The sequence below is a fragment of the Oryctolagus cuniculus genome, chromosome 2 (genome assembly GCF_051225735.1).
Source record: "Oryctolagus cuniculus isolate XC-2025 breed Fujian yellow rabbit chromosome 2, ASM5122573v1, whole genome shotgun sequence".
In the NCBI taxonomy this organism is placed as follows: Eukaryota; Metazoa; Chordata; class Mammalia; order Lagomorpha; family Leporidae; genus Oryctolagus; species Oryctolagus cuniculus.
In genome coordinates this window covers 5,269,826-5,282,128 of record NC_142868.1, presented here as the reverse complement: position 1 = coordinate 5,282,128, position 12,303 = coordinate 5,269,826, and the positions used below count along the sequence as shown (strand labels likewise).

General features: G+C 59.9%; 1 protein-coding gene across 2 annotated transcripts in view; it reads left to right on the top strand.

Moving 5' to 3' along the window:
* Window positions 1–761: 761 nt before the first annotated feature.
* Window positions 762–12,303, top strand: part of WDR1 (WD repeat domain 1) — a 37,915-nt gene continuing 26,373 nt past the window's right edge. For both annotated transcript variants that reach the window (XR_016229747.1, XM_089326941.1), the window contains exons 1-3: window positions 762–873; window positions 1,286–1,407; window positions 11,348–11,438. Coding sequence is in view for 1 of the 2 variants with exons in the window: in XM_089326941.1 (XP_089183067.1) it covers window positions 858–873; window positions 1,286–1,407; window positions 11,348–11,438 (229 nt within the window). In the remaining variant the exon portion in view is untranslated. The remainder of the gene's footprint in view (window positions 874–1,285; window positions 1,408–11,347; window positions 11,439–12,303) is intronic.

Sequence of the window (12,303 nt, the reverse complement as noted above, 5' to 3'; positions counted from 1 at the left end):
GGCTGGGTTTGGGGACGTCTGAGCAGCTCCGGGTGCCTTACCCGCCTGCCGTCCCCTGCACCCACACCCCGGGAAAAGCCCGCACCCAGCCTACCGCCAAGCTGAGGCCCAGAGCGCCCACTCCTCCCGCCCGCTCCCTCCACGAGGAAAACACCCCTGGCTGCCTCGGAGCCTACACCCCCTTCACCTAAGCGTCTTCAGTGAACACCCCTAAGGCTACTGCTTCCCTCCTCAGTCACGGTCGTGAAAAAAAAAGCACCCTCTGGCCTAGAACCCGAACCGGGGCTCAGCCGAGCACATCCACCCGCCACGCCAACACCGGCGCCAAGGAGCCTAGGCGGCCCCGGCGGGCTCGGCCACCCCACAGCGGCTCAGCGGCACAGGCCCACGCAGCCCACCCGACCCAGCCCTCCGCCGCCAACCTCCCACTCCCGCTCCCAAGGCCATTCTGACGCCAGGGCCGCCGGCACCGCCTTTTCACGGGGCCGCGGAGCGGGTGCGCTACGTCACTTCCGGGGCGGGCCGGGCGGGGCCGGGGGCGGGGCGCGGCGTCCGCGCAGGCGCTCTGGAGCGGCGGCCGCTGAGCCGAGCGCTTGACTATATATGGTCAAAGCTGGGGGCGAGCCGCGCGCGCGGGGCCGCGCTTCCGGGTTCGGGGCGTCCGCGGCGGCCGCGCGCGAGGGCAGGAGCCAGCCGGCCTCGGAGCCCCGGCCTGGGACCGCCCCCTCCGCGCCCGGCACGCCCAGCGCCGCCTTCCGGCCGCTGTCCCCGGGCTCGGCCTCGGCGAGGTGTGCTTGGCGACGCGGGCCGGCGCCGGAGGCTCTCGGCTAGCGCGGCGCGGTAACAAGTGGGCGAGGATGCCGTACGAGATCAGTAAGTGGCGCGGGGCGCCGGGGCCCCCACCCCGGGCGGCCGCCAGCGGCGGCCCGGCTCTCGGCCCCGGGGCGGCGGCGCGGTGGGCGCCCAGGGCTGCGGGCGCAGAGGCCGGCGGCGCGCCCCGCCCGCCCGCCCGCCCTCGAGGTGCCCGGCGGCCGCCCCCCGACCCCGGCCGGGGTCGCCCCAGAGTTGGCCCAGCGGGTCGGGCCGGCGAGCCCCCCGAGGGCTTGGGCCGGGAGCGCGGACCAGGAAGTGGCGCCGGCCCCTGCGCCCGGAGGAAGTGGCGGCCGCCCCTCCCGGAGGCGGCAACAGGTGACCGGCCGAGACCGGTCCGCTGCCCGCTGCCCGCTGCCCGCTGCGAGCCTCCGAGCAGGGGGCGGCCGCTAACGAGCCGCGTTTGTCTCCGCAGAGAAAGTGTTCGCCAGCCTCCCGCAGGTGGAGAGGGGCGTCTCCAAAATCCTCGGGGGCGACCCTAAGGGCGACAATTTTCTGTACACCAACGGCAAGTGCGTCATCCTAAGGAACATCGACGTGAGTGCCCCTCCCCACCCCCACCGGCGCCCGCCCCCAGCGCCGGGCTCCCTCCGGAATGGGGTCTCCCTCCCCGCGCACCCCGCGCCCTGGGGAGGTGCGGACGCCACGCCCCTCGGCCCTGGAGCCGCGCTCAGGAGCCCCGGAATTGGGTTTAAGTTCTCAATCGCAGTGGGGAAACTGAGGCAGGGGTTCCGGGTTTGGGGGGAGGGGTCGGACAGACCCGGCAGCTGCTGCTGGCTGTGGCCTGGGCCTCTGGGGCCGCCGACTTCTCCTCCGTGGAGGGAGGTGATGAGGCGATGATCCCCACTTCCCCCCGGCGACTGAAGGAGCCGCCGGCCTGCCCGGGCCCTCGCGGCGCCTGGCACAGGCCGCCGAGCGCTTGGTAAATGCCGCTGCCGCCCGGGGTCTCCCCAGTGTGGCCGAGCCCAGGCTGACGCCCAGTGCTGACTCCAGCCTGGTCAGACACTGTGGATCGGAGCCCCAGAGGGAACACAGGAACCAGTTTATCCCGGTGAATCATTCTCTGCGGGCACCCGCCCCCAGGCTACCACTGCTTCCAGAGCCAGCTCCTCGGGAAGCCCTGCGAGTGTGTGTTTCCTCTGCGATGCTCTGAACGACCCAGTCTGTTTTCCCACTTCCCCCACTAAGGGCATCGCACACTCCAGCCTTGCCTCTCCCTTCCTGGGCCTGAGGGGTGGATGCAGGCGGCGCAGCACGGCCATTCCAGGGGTTTCTGCCGGGTGTGGGGTTGGTGCAGAAGTGGGCAGCCTGTTGGGCCCACAGGGTCGCCGGCTCCGGTCAGACATGCTGGGCCTCTGGGAGCTCACAGGTGATGGCAGGAATGAAGGGCTCTGTGCACCTCCCTGTTCCTTGCCTGGAGGTGCAGGGCCCCTGCGTGGTCAGAGGCACTGCTGGCCTGCCCATCCCCCTGCTGGAGCGCCGGTGTTTTCTTCGCCGCCCAGGGTGCTGGGCACTTTGGGTGAGGGGTGGGTGTGAGTGCTCTGAAGGTGCTAACAACTTGCTGGCCGGGCAGATTCCTGGAAAGCCGATCCAGCCGGCCTTACAGCTGGGGAGTCATCACCAAGGACTGAACCGGGACGATAGGGAAGTCTCTGGAGTGAGGTCTTGAGATGCTGAGAAAGTAATAATGCGATGGCCCTGGGAGGTAGTCACTTAGCAGATTAGTGAAGATACGGAAGCATTCCAAGCGTTCCGAAGTCGCAGGATGTGGTTTCGTCTCTGACAAGGCCTACCCATGTCATCGCAGTCTGCGGCCGCTCCCAGGTAGACGTCCCGCAAGGTAGTGCTGGGAGTCTGGGGCCAAGTCAGCAGCGTGGGCCCAGCCCGGGAAGGAGGCCGATGGCGGGGGCTGCCTCTGCGGAGAAGCTGTGGCCCCTCTGCAGGAGGCCACTCGGACGTGGGAAACCCGTTCTGCCTGCTCCTCCTGAGCTGTTGCCCGGAGCCTTCCTGTGAGGTTTGCCGCCCTTCCTGGCCTTCCCACGGGGCAGTTTGCAGGGTGCCAGGGCGGCAGGGGATGCTGCTCGTCTGTCTCCCCCCGCGCCAGGTGTGACGCCAGGCACTTAGTCCTCAGTGGTGGGTACAGTTTTTATGAGCCCAGTGTTCCTGGAAAACAGGAGACATGAGCGTGAACAGTCAGTGTATGGAAGGAAGGCGGTGTGGTTGGACACTGGCTGGGGAAGAAGGGAGGATGAGACCAGACGCCTACAGCACCTTAACGGTAGCATACCCTGAGCTGCTTGGGGTTTCCCAGGTGCCCTTCCCCCTAAAGGGAAACCCCCTCACTCCACCATTCAGGCCCGGGGCCTTGGGCTTATCTGCTGTGCCTCATTCATTCTGCTGAAGCATTCAAGTGTCTGACAGATTTCTCAGTCCTCCTCTGCCTCCACCCCCATCTGAGCTACTGCTGTCTCCCCCACCTGGATTGTTGCCCAAAACCAGGAAACAGTCGCACGCACTCCCTGCTTTTATCGCTGTTGCCCTGGGTGTGATCTGAGCAGCAGCTGGTGTGGTTGTGTTCAGATGCGTCCTTGGCCCCGCAGCCTCCCACTTTGCAGAAAACCTGACCTCGCTGCCTCCCCAGGCCGGGGCACCCGGCTTCGTCTCAGGACCTGCATTTCCATTGCCTTTGCCGGGGTGTTCTTTCCTCAGATGCCTGCAAAGCCGCTCCCCAGCCTGCAGGTGTCTGCTTAGGAGTCCCTTAGCAGAGGGGTCTCCCTTAAATAGCGTCTCCCTCCCTGGCCTTCCCTATCCCTTTGCCCTAACAGTAACTAGGAAGCCAGCTGCAAGCAGACCTACAGATGGGCACACTCTGCCCCCGTACCTGCTGTGTCCTCGTGCCTGAGAGAGGGCCTGGCACACAGGAAGTGCTTGGTGAGTTACTGGTTGGTTGGAAGACCTTGGAAGCGCTCTGTTCATGGAGGTGATAGGCAGTCACTGAGGTGGTGCTGCAGGAGAATCAGCAAGGCTTGGTCTTGTTGAGGTTGGTGGAGTCCACCCTCGAGACGTGGCTGGAGAGCACTCTTGCTGACACCCACACGATCGTGGTGACTGGCACTCGTTTTGCAAACCCAGCACAATGGCGCTTCCTGAACCTGTTGGAAGAGAGTGCTGCTTACCTGTTTCAGCTCATCCCTTTCCGCACCTCGGAGAGGAAACTGCACCGTTAAAGGGTGTGATGCTGCCAGCCGTCGGGAAGCTGACGAGACCTCAGTGGACAGCATGGACGCCATGCGTAGGAGGAGTTGCCCGCCGAGGAGGGGTAGTCGGTGACTCCGGGGGCTGAGGAATACTTCCAGGCGCTGGGGCCTGGGTGGCTCCTCTGCGTTGAGTTGTCCTGTGGGCACAGCAACGCCTGATCCCATCTGGCATCTGTGAACAGAGTGTCACTCCCAGTGGCTGGGAAGGAACCTGCTTGATTCCAAACTCCCAGGATCCTTTCCCTGGAGAGGCCTCCGGTGTGCTACCAGAAGCAGCCAGCCAATCTGCTGTGTGAGCGGGTTTTTAAACGTCCCACTCCGGGATGCCAGCATTGCAGTGTGCAGTGGGGGATTTCATGGGGTTAAGTAGAAATGTGTTGCTTATCACAGTGCAGTGTTGGTAGCCTTTGCTGGTAACAGAGTGGAGGCTACTTTGGCGGCTGGAGGTTAGCTGGTGTCATGTGCAGAAGGAGCCCTGTATGTCCCTGCAGATTCGGGGGATGGGACAAGGTTTGCAGGCTGACCTAGGTCCTCTCTCCAGTTGCTGGCTCCCTCTGTATCCGCACAGCCACCATCCTGAGGGACAGGATGGTGGGCCCTGCGCTTGGAGCTTGCTGCCTCAGGAGGAAGTGAAATGAGACTGCTCCGATGGAAGTAAGCTGACAGCAAATGAGAGATCTGTAGCTTGGAGCCTCAGGCCTTCAGGCTGGCCCCCCTGAGGGAGGAAGCAGAGGGTGCCGTGTAACCCTCATCTCGGGAGACTCAGAGCCAGATCAGAGAGGGATCAGCAGGTGCCATTTGGGAAGATGGAATGGTGCTAGGGCCCTGCAGGACACTGCATCTGGGCCATGGCCACAGCACTAGGGGCAAATGGAGTGGACAGATTGAGACAGGAGGTATCTGGGCACCTAGTGCTGCTGGGTGGTTTGGGTGACCCTGCAGTGGCCTGGCTCGATTCCAGGGGCCCCTAGAACCGCGAAAAGGTCAGACAAGTCCACTCAAACCTGTAACAGTCCTGCACCTGAAGCTGCTTGAGGATTAACGCGTCCCTTGGCTGGCACTGCCCTCCCCAGGTTTCAGTGTTTTGGTTGTACCTGCACCAAACCCCCATCTCGCTGAGCCACACCCATAGGCCAGAGGAACAAGACTGACCTCCGTGGTTCTCAGGGAGGGGCCCCTGAGGGAGGTTTGGTGGTATTTGGAGACGTTTCTGTGCTGCTGTGGCCTAACAGGTAGAAGCTGGGGATGTTGCTAAGCTACCTGCAAGCCCCAGCACCATCCTACAGTGAAGGTTATCCAGCCCATAATGCAGGAGTGCCAAGGTTGAGAACCTGTGGGAGTGGCCTGGAGCTTCAAGAGAAGGCTGTGCTGCCCACTGTGGGAGTGGGAGGGGAGAGCTGAGTGCTGCAGAGTCGCAAGGGTGGCCGCCTGGAGACCCCACTTTTGAGTTGAGCCTTGGAGGATGAGTAAGTCTCCAGGAAGAGGGTTTAGACATGGAAACAGCCCATGCAGGAGACCGCCCCACCCTGTGTGGGCTCCTGGGGGGTAGCTTTGATCCATCTCTTTGTAGGGGGAGGGGTGTGGAAACCGTCTTGGAGGTAAAAGGTGCAGGCTTGTGCGGCGAGGTGCAGGCAGCAGCCGACCGTCCTGCCAGCAGCCGGGCTGGAGAAGATGCTCACCCCAAGACCCTAGGAAGGTGGCTGCTGCCTGCTGCGGGGCCCCGTGGGGTGGCTGTAGTTACTGGAGTTGGCAGGGCCTTTGTGGCTGTCACCTCTGCCCTCAGAGAAAGGCCACCATCCTCCGTAGTCAGCTCTTTGCAGGAGCACCGGTTCCCATCCGGCTCAGGGCTTCGAGGGTCCCTGGTCTTAGAGCACATCATGTGCACGTCTGTAAGAATGGGGAGCATATCTGGGGATGGTAGTGTGAGATTCAGCCCAGTTAACTACAAGGCATCCTTAGAAGATTGCCAGGGCCATGACCCACACCCCCTGCACGCCATGGCCACCTGTTGATTGAATACCCTCGGAGGTACTGCATGTGAGCCTTGGGACAACTCAGGCCTGAGGTGGAGACCCTGGGTGGGTAGGGGGAGTGAGGGACAGAAGGGAGATGGCAGTATCCAGATGACACTCCCATGAGGGCTGTTGCCAAGCCTGTCACAGGGTGAGACCTCTGGAGCTCCTGATCCAAGTCATGTCAATGAGTAGGGGGAGTCACTGGGGTGCGGCAGGCCCCCAGCTGAGTGACCAGGCTCCACGTGATCCTGCCAAAGACTGTGGGCCAGTGCAGACTTTGATTCCCTGAGTGGAGGCGTCAGATTAGCATGGGGCCCACACCAGTGAGAACAGAATCAGAGGAGTTGTCCCGAGTTGAGGTCCCAGCAGCGTGGCTCAGGATGCACTGCCCTCCCTCTGTCTCTGCCTTCGGGTCTCCACCTGTGAAGTGGCTATAAGGTGACCTTCCTTACAGAGAGCCGTGCCACCCAGTGCCTCTCTGTTGAGAATAGTCAGACTCCCATAAACGGCTCCCAGGGGCAGCCTTGTCCTGAACTTTGCGGGGACTTGGAGCTACATTGTGGTGAATCAAACGGGGCCCTTGCCCTACGTGGGATCCCCTTATGAAGAAGGGGGGCGGGGCAGAGATGACAGGCGGTGCAAGGTGGAAAGCAGTAAGGGCTGGAGGGTGGGGTTAGCTAGGAGAGATCACTCACTGCCTGAAGCAGTGGGAAAGGCTCTTAGAGGACGGTCCCTGGGGATGGGGAAGGAGCGGCAGATGAGGAGAGGTGTGGAGTGGTTTGCGGGAGGGGCAGGGCACAATGGGAAGGAAGTACACTTGTGCAGAGAGCTTGGGGCTCCGTGTGCTGGGCCTGGCTGCCGCTCTGAGTGGGGATCCACGGGAGAGTGCTCTGGGCAGGGCGTGCTCACTGTCTGCATCCTGAGTTCATGGGCCTTGGGCTGCTTCCTATCTTGGTGGCTGCCACCTTGTACCCACGGCTGCAGAGTGGGTGCCGGCAGGTCTTGGAAGGAAGGCGTACATGGTGCCTTGGGCATCGGCAGTCTTTAGAGGCAGTGTGCTTGGGAGCTGGGTGTGAACTCTGGTCTAGACGCCCAGAACTGTTTTGCTGCTTTGGAGCTGGGCTTCTTTGCATAATTGGGTTTGGCCTTGGTCACCAGGGAACAGAGGGCCCCTGCACACTGCATTTGGCTCCCAGGCCTGGCCACTTGAGGTCCTGAGCCCAGCTCTGTTACTCCCAAGCACTTGGACACCAGTACCCTGCCTGGATGCTCATGCCCACCTTGCGCAGGTTTCCCTGTGGGCTCCAGGGACCCTCGGCATGTAAAGAGGCGCACAGGAGGCCCCTTCGCTTGGGAGGCCTCCTCCACCTTCTAGCACGTTTCCTCCAGTGCACTGTGGGCCATCACAGCCTGCTGTGAATCCTTGTAGAGACCTGACCTCACTCACACCTGAGGTGAGAGGACAGGATGTGAGGGAACTGTGAGGAGCTTCGGATGTGGGGACCCCTCGCCTAGCCCCGTGGGCATGAGCTTAGAGCAGGTCTCACGGGCACCACAGAAGTGAAGGTCTTGCAGTCTGCTCAGGTTCCTGTGTTCAGGCTTCCCAGGAAAGGAGAGGGGATGTTGTTGCTGGGCGGGGCGCCCCAGCCGCAGGTGGCGGTGTAGGGGTGGTGTCTTCTGGGCATGGCAGGAAAGCCCTGAGCAGAACAGGCCTCCTGCTTCACTTGCCACTGCCAGGCAGGCCTTGCGCCCTGTGACCAGGCCGGAGCAGTCCTGCTGCCTCCTGCTGCCATCTCTGTTCCACAGAGCCACCTGGTTCCCTGGACTCTGTGCCAGTGTCACTGCTGGGGCCCTTGAGCCCTGTCGTCCTTCATGTCACCTCTGCCGAGGTGACAGTAGCATTCTGGGGCTCTCCCAGGGCTCTCCCCGGCCCTTGGCTGTGGCCCTGGTGGGAGCACTGGGGAAGCCATTGGAGCCAAAGCAAGAAAGGGGGTGGCTTTCGCTCCGAGGTGAGACTGGCAGTCAGTGGGCCCACGCCTGGGTGGGTGACTTAGGTGGATAGGTTGAGGACAGTCTGGCTCAGGGAGAAGGAACACTGGGCCAGGCTCAGTGGGCTGGAGCCCCAGGGTCCTGTTTGTAGTGGGCAGCAGGGTCAGGTCCTGCAGTTCCCAAAGGGAATGAGGACGGACTTCTAGCTGGGGAATGAGAGCATGAGTCTGGATTTAGAGGTGGAGATGGGTTAAAAAGTGATTGAAGTGCTGGGTTGGAAATGGGGGGAGGGGGCTCTGATGAAGAAGACTGGCAGGTCTCGGGTAGGGACCAGGAGGCCTGCCTGCTGGAGGTCCCATACTGTCTCGGTGTGCCCAGGCTTCCTCCTGTTTTCTGCCCAAAGTTGTCTTCTGACTGCAAAACCTGGCTCAGCCTGGGAGGAGGGGCACCCCAGCTTACGCACCTGCGGCCAACCTGGACAGGTCCCCTTGCCCTGGAGGAGTGCCCTTGGAAGTGGCTTCCCTTGCCAGCTCCAGCCCAGAACACGTCCCCAGATAAGCTGCTCCTCCCAGTCCTAGTCTCCCTCCCCAAAACACCAAGAGGGGAGGACACCCTCTGGGGTATGCAGTGAGGGTGCTGACGCAGCTGGTGTGCATTGAGCCTCAGGTGCACAGTGACACCGTGGGGCCTGGGGTGGGAGGGATCTGCTCTTTCCTGCTCCAGCAAGGGCCTCCCCCTGGGAGCTGAGTGAGGAGGAGGCTGCTTGACTCAGATCTAAGTCATTATCTGCAATTTGGAGTCTCTCACCCCCACGCTGACCCAGTTGTATTTAGAATACAAACGAGAGTGATTCATGCAGCTCAGTGTAGGATTCTGCTGCCCTTTGGGTGTTCTACACACCCTGCTGCAGGCTGTGACCATGTAGGGGAAGGAATCTTCCAGGGCAGAACTTCCTGTCGTGGCCCCTGCCTGGTCACTCCATCCATCAGATACCCTGGCCCATGACCTTGCTCCCTGGGGAGGAGGTCAGGAGAGTTAACCCCTTGTGGAGGGCTCTGTTGGCCATGAAGTGTGCGTGTGAGACCCTTGGTCAGCTGTGAGTGGACCCTGGATGTTTGCATTGGACAGACTGGTCTGAGCAGAAGAATTGGATCAGGCGGACATTTAAAATCTAGCCGGCATCTGAGTGCTGTTGAGGTGTAATTAGGATACAACAAGGCTCATCAGTGTTGAGTGCACACCTTGAATGTTAGCAGCCAGTTCTGCATCCACCATGCACCACGCAGCGGCCACGTGGTCCTCCTGCAGCCCAGCCTCTGGCAGCTCGTGCTCGCCTTTCTGCTTGCCTTCCCTAGAACTGACCCCCACCCCCACCCCCACCCAGTCTGTTCAGCCTGCCATCTTTTGGCGGTAGTGCTGCGAGGGAGTTTGCAGTTTGTCCCTTCTTGTCGCTGAGTGTTCTTGTGTTGGCAGATCCACCACGACCTGTTCCTCTGTCTGCCTTCTGATGGGCGCTGGGGGTGCTCCCAGTTTGGGGCTGTTATGAATAGCTGAGTCATGGTTCACATCTCTTTTGGGGACAGAGGCTTCCGTGTCGCTTGCCTAGGTACATTTGGCGCGTGATAAGTGTTAGGTTTAATCTCGTAAATGGCCTACCATTTTGCATTTCCACCAGCAGTATGTGCAGCCCAGCATCCTCCCCCTCCTTGCCAGCAGCTGGTGACCTTGGTCTTCTAACCTGGTTGATCATGGTGGGAGTGTGGTGGGCTCTCACCATAGCTGGGGTTTGCATTTGCCCAAAGACTAATGGCACTCGTCACCTTTTCTGGGCTTACTTGCTGTTCTTGACATGCTCTTTGGTTACTTGGTATCTTTATACCTTCATTAGTGAATGTTTGTTCCAAAAAGGACTAATTTATGAGTCATATACCCCTGGGTACTTAAGAAAGCTCATGGAAAAATGGAATTGAAAGGCAAGTGTATTTTGAGGCCAAAATGCTTTTTTGAAATCCATGCAACTTTTTTCATAATGCACATGAATTTTCCCATGAACTTGTTGAAAGTGTGAAGTGTACTGTTGGCTGCATCCCATGTGCTCTCTGCTGGACCTGAAGGGAGGACTGTGTACACCCTTTTCTCCCCAGAACCATTTTCTGAGCACGTGTCGTTTGCTGAGTGCTGTCATAGGGTAGGTGAGGAGACAGGTGCCGTATTAAGCAGGTCATTAGAAAGTTGGAGGAGACTGGTAGGAGCCTTGGGGACCACCGTGTGTGCCCTGACTGCCTTGGAGGTGCAGCGGGTGCTGTAGAAGCACAGAAGAGGGCTTCCTTGAAGAGCAGCACTTGGTTGGGCCTGAGAGACACCTGGGTAACCCCAGGCAAGGGAGTGGGCACCGAGTGGCGTGTGTGGCTGGGCCGGGTCTGGGTGCTGCTCTGCTCTCAGTTCCAAGAGGGAGACACGGCATTCTTTGGCCAGCAGGCTGAGCAGAGCGGCTCCTGGGATGTTGTTGAGGGGTGTAAGGGAGGCAGGAACAGCTTGAGGTGGCCATGGGCGAGGTCAGCGATGCCTGAGCAGCCGCATGGGCATCGGGTGTGTTGTCAGCCTCAGCCCTGGGCAAACTCTGCCTCTTTTCCAAAGCGCAGTTGATTCCTGGGAAGCTGACAGTAGGAATCAGGAGATTAGGGAGAGCTCAGCTGTGGATCACTTGATGGTGTGTTGGGGGGAGGGAGGCAAGGGAGGGATCATGATCTGCTTGCAGGAAATCATGTGTTAGAAACACAGCGCTAGGGCCATTAAGATACCACTGGAGACACCTGTGTTCCATGTCAGCGTCTCTGAGTGTGCATCCAGACTGCTTCCAATCCAGTTTCCTGCAAATGTGAAGGCGTGGATGGAGTTTCAGACTCCTGGAAGTTAAACTTTTGTTGTAAGGATATATGTTTATTGTGTATTGTGGAAAGTACAGAAAAGCAGACAAGGGGGAAATTTGCCTTGAAATTTATAATTACAAACTAAATAAAAAGTTAAAATTGCCTGGAATTCCTACCACCCAAAGATAGGCAGGCATAGGTGTGGGGCAGCAGGCTTCTGTGTGAAGGTTTTCAGTGTGTGTGTGTGTGTGCACCCCCTCCCCAACCCACCATCTGTTAACTGGGAGAGCCACGGGCAGTCTGGCTCCGTCTGCACTCTGCTCACCCTGTGCTCTCCTCCCTGCAGAACCCAGCCATTGCTGACATCTACACTGAGCATGCCCATCAAGTGGTGGTGGCCAAGTACGCACCCAGCGGATTCTACATCGCTTCCGGAGGTACTGTGTGAGCATGGCCCCTGTGCACGTGTCGGGTGTTGTGTGGCCCAGGGACACCGAGGTTGTAGGCCAAGTGGGCTCCTGGCTTGAGAGGAAGCAGGAAGAGGGACTGAGGAGGGTGAGGTGGGGAAGGAAAGGTAGGGAGTGGAGGTCAGTTGAAAGGAAACAAATGTAGCTAACAAGGAATGAATAATAGCAAAATGTCCCTTTCCAGAGTTGGCCTTCATTCTAGAAAATGCACTTTGTTTACCATATTCCAGTAGGTTCCAGCTCAGCGATCAGAAGGGTGAGGTCGGCCAGAGGCCTCTGATGAGGGCCGTATTGTGAAGCACTTGGGCTCATTTATGTGCATGTGTGCACTGTGGCTTTGTTGTGTGCCTTCCTTGCCCACTGCTCCTCTCCCAGTACCTAACCTAACAAGAGGCTTCCCTTTAAAGAGCCGGCTTTGTTTGAACCTGGACTGTGCTTTTGTCTCTGGCCCCAACTCTGTGTGGCCCGGCAGGAGGGGCCTGAGGATCTGCTTTGTTCACTTTGTTCTGTGAGGTGGAGGCTTGGGCCACTTGTACAGGAGAAGGAGGCAGGCTTCAGAGTGGTTGCCTTCTGCTCATTCAGGGATAGCCAGGTGCATGGGGCAGGCGATGGCTCATCAGAGTGTCCGACGGTAAGGGCTGCAGCCAACAGCTAGCAGGGGACATCTGTGTGCTGTAGCCACTTTATCTGCACTGCCCTTGCAGCCGGCGTGCCCCAGTTACAGTGAGGGGCTGGGCCAGGAGTCTGGCACATAGTAGGCTCGTAATGGCTTTTGGCTTAGAGCTGCTCTCACTCCATCTGTATAACTTGCTGTAATTTATGCCTTGATTTATGT